At 39.3% G+C, this 2,106-nt stretch overlaps 1 protein-coding gene across 1 annotated transcript; it reads right to left on the reverse strand.

The window, feature by feature from the left end:
* Positions 1 to 210: 210 nt before the first annotated feature.
* Positions 211 to 1,786, reverse strand: LOC127789607 (chaperone protein dnaJ 8, chloroplastic). Its single transcript, XM_052318541.1, has 3 exons — positions 1,286 to 1,786; positions 977 to 1,045; positions 211 to 654 (listed from the first exon to the last, which is right to left on the reverse strand). Exons 1-3 carry the CDS (start codon positions 1,511 to 1,513, stop codon positions 466 to 468), a joined length of 486 nt encoding a protein of 161 aa, XP_052174501.1. The 5' UTR covers positions 1,514 to 1,786; the 3' UTR covers positions 211 to 465.
* Positions 1,787 to 2,106: the final 320 nt, after the last annotated feature.

The raw sequence follows: 2,106 nt of genomic DNA on the forward strand, positions 1-2,106 counted from the left end.
ATTTATTATAGATCTTCAAACAAAAATCTTGAAAACTATTTGATCTATTATTCAACCTACCCAAGAGGGTAATTCATAAATACCCAAAAGTGATTTCCAGGAGAATTTTTCAAGAACTATTAATCTCTCGAGTTTCTCTCTTTTAAGGCCTCTCCACTGGACTTGGACTTGGACTAGGATTAGGAGTAACTCACCCTTAATTTTCACACGTTTGAGAATAATATATTAATATAAGTAAACTTCAATACCATCCATAAATTGTAGTTACAAATGCCAAATCGATATGGCATTCTTACATAAAAGCTGGGAAAAAAATTATTTGCACTAGTTATTAAATATGTACAAGGTAATAAGCATCCACTTCCCTCCCCAGTTTACATGCATACGCTTCCACAATATCAAGAACCAACCTTCTTGAATGGGACGGGGGAGGAGGGATGGAGGGTTGTGATTTGAAGTTTGGTTTCAAATGTAGGGGTTAATATGAGACGAGTAGTCCCGAATCCCAGCTCCTTCCCATCCCATCCATTCCTCCCACAGATCCCAATCAGAGTCGTCCATTCCCCTCAGGGGCTCATCTATCCCAGCATCGTACGCCTGGTACATCTCCATCTCTGCCACCGTCGATTCTCCCCTCAGATTGCTCATCACCACCTGCACCACAATCAACGGCCCTCGTTAATTCAACAAACCAGGATAATATCTCATCTCATCTCAGCCTCCCAAGTTATATCTTAATTTATATCTACTCTTATGTTATAATAATATAAACAACAATCCCATTTATTTTAACCTACAAATAAAAAAATTAATCTCCAATTATCAAATAAATTTTATAAATTTAACAAAAATATTACAATGGAACGAAGATCACGGCCGCATCCAATATTTTCTCCGGGATCGAACAACACAATTTATCAGGTAAAGAAAAGAAAAACGAGCAAAAAGCAATAAGACGGGGGCTATGATTACATACATCGTATGCTTCGTTGATGCTGTGAAACTGAACCCCGCAATTGTTTCCTCTGCAGACGTCTGGATGATACTGAAATGTTAAACCAATCACATGAGGGAGGGGTTACACGATTTTATTGTTGATGAAGAATTTAAAAATTGATGATGGCCTAACCAGATCTGTAATTTTGAAAGCAATTTTGAGGAATCAAATATGTTCTATCAAAACAAGAAAAATTGGGGAACAACGAGGAAGAAGATGAAAGGCAACAAGGAGGAGGAAGAAGAAGAAAGAGCGATTTGATTCGATTCGATTCAAATTTGATTATACCTGGAGAGCGAGTTGCCGGAAAGCTTTCTTGACCTCTGATTCAGACGCTCCTGGCTGAATCCGGAGAGTCTTGTACGGATCGGCGACATCGGAAGAAGAATAAGAGGAAGAAACGCAGGAAACCCTAGGCCTGACATTGTTATTCCTCGTTGCGCCCTTCCTCTTCCCTGAGCCTCTTAATTGAATCCAGGAAGAAGATCCGCCGATCATCCCAACAGAAGTCGCCATTATCAGCTCAGATTCTCTCTTTCTCAAACAATCAAAATATCCAATCAATCGCTCAGAGACCCAAAAATATCTGCCCGTATTTATAGATATCGGATTGCACAGAATATTAACGAACACAGAGAGGAATTCAAACAGGGACGAACGCCAGCAGTTTTGAAAGCTGAACTATGTTTTGGAACAACTTTGATTGGTGAACAGTCAATGAAAGGGAAAGTGGCTGGAAACAACTATGTTTTGATTGGTGTGCGTGTTAAGATAATAGAATGGATAGAGTGGCCGTTCAAGCGGGGCGTCTTTATAATATAGCGAAATTACGCAGCCCCGCCTGGGTATATGCTTTGAACCAGCGAATGCCCGCGTATTTTCGTAAATTATACTACCGTCCGTATTCCCGAAATTTATCTCAGATTACCCCTTGTTAGAAAAAGAAAAGTTAAACATGAACATATTTTATGTCGGCGTGTTGTTGTTATAAAACTCTTAACTGACGGGAACCCGATGAGATTTTTAGAAAATGAGGGTTGTGAATGTAATTTTTAAAAAGTTGAGCAACACGCGTGCATTTTAGAATTCTTCGGGGGGATAACTGATTA

This window comes from Diospyros lotus, chromosome 14 (assembly GCF_014633365.1).
Source record: "Diospyros lotus cultivar Yz01 chromosome 14, ASM1463336v1, whole genome shotgun sequence".
In the NCBI taxonomy this organism is placed as follows: Eukaryota; Viridiplantae; Streptophyta; class Magnoliopsida; order Ericales; family Ebenaceae; genus Diospyros; species Diospyros lotus.

What these genes read in the sequence shown, in the direction of transcription:
- LOC127789607 (XM_052318541.1), bottom strand. Translation starts at nt 1,513, where the DNA reads ATGGCGACTTCTGTTGGGATGATCGGCGGATCTTCTTCCTGGATTCAA. An exon ending in TCCGGCAACTCGCTCTCCAG is followed by an intron (nt 1,046 to 1,285) that starts GTATAATCAAAT and finishes TTAACATTTCAG; the next exon opens with TATCATCCAGACGTCTGCAG. An exon ending in GCATCAACGAAGCATACGAT is followed by an intron (nt 655 to 976) that starts GTATGTAATCAT and finishes ATTGTGGTGCAG; the next exon opens with GTGGTGATGAGCAATCTGAG.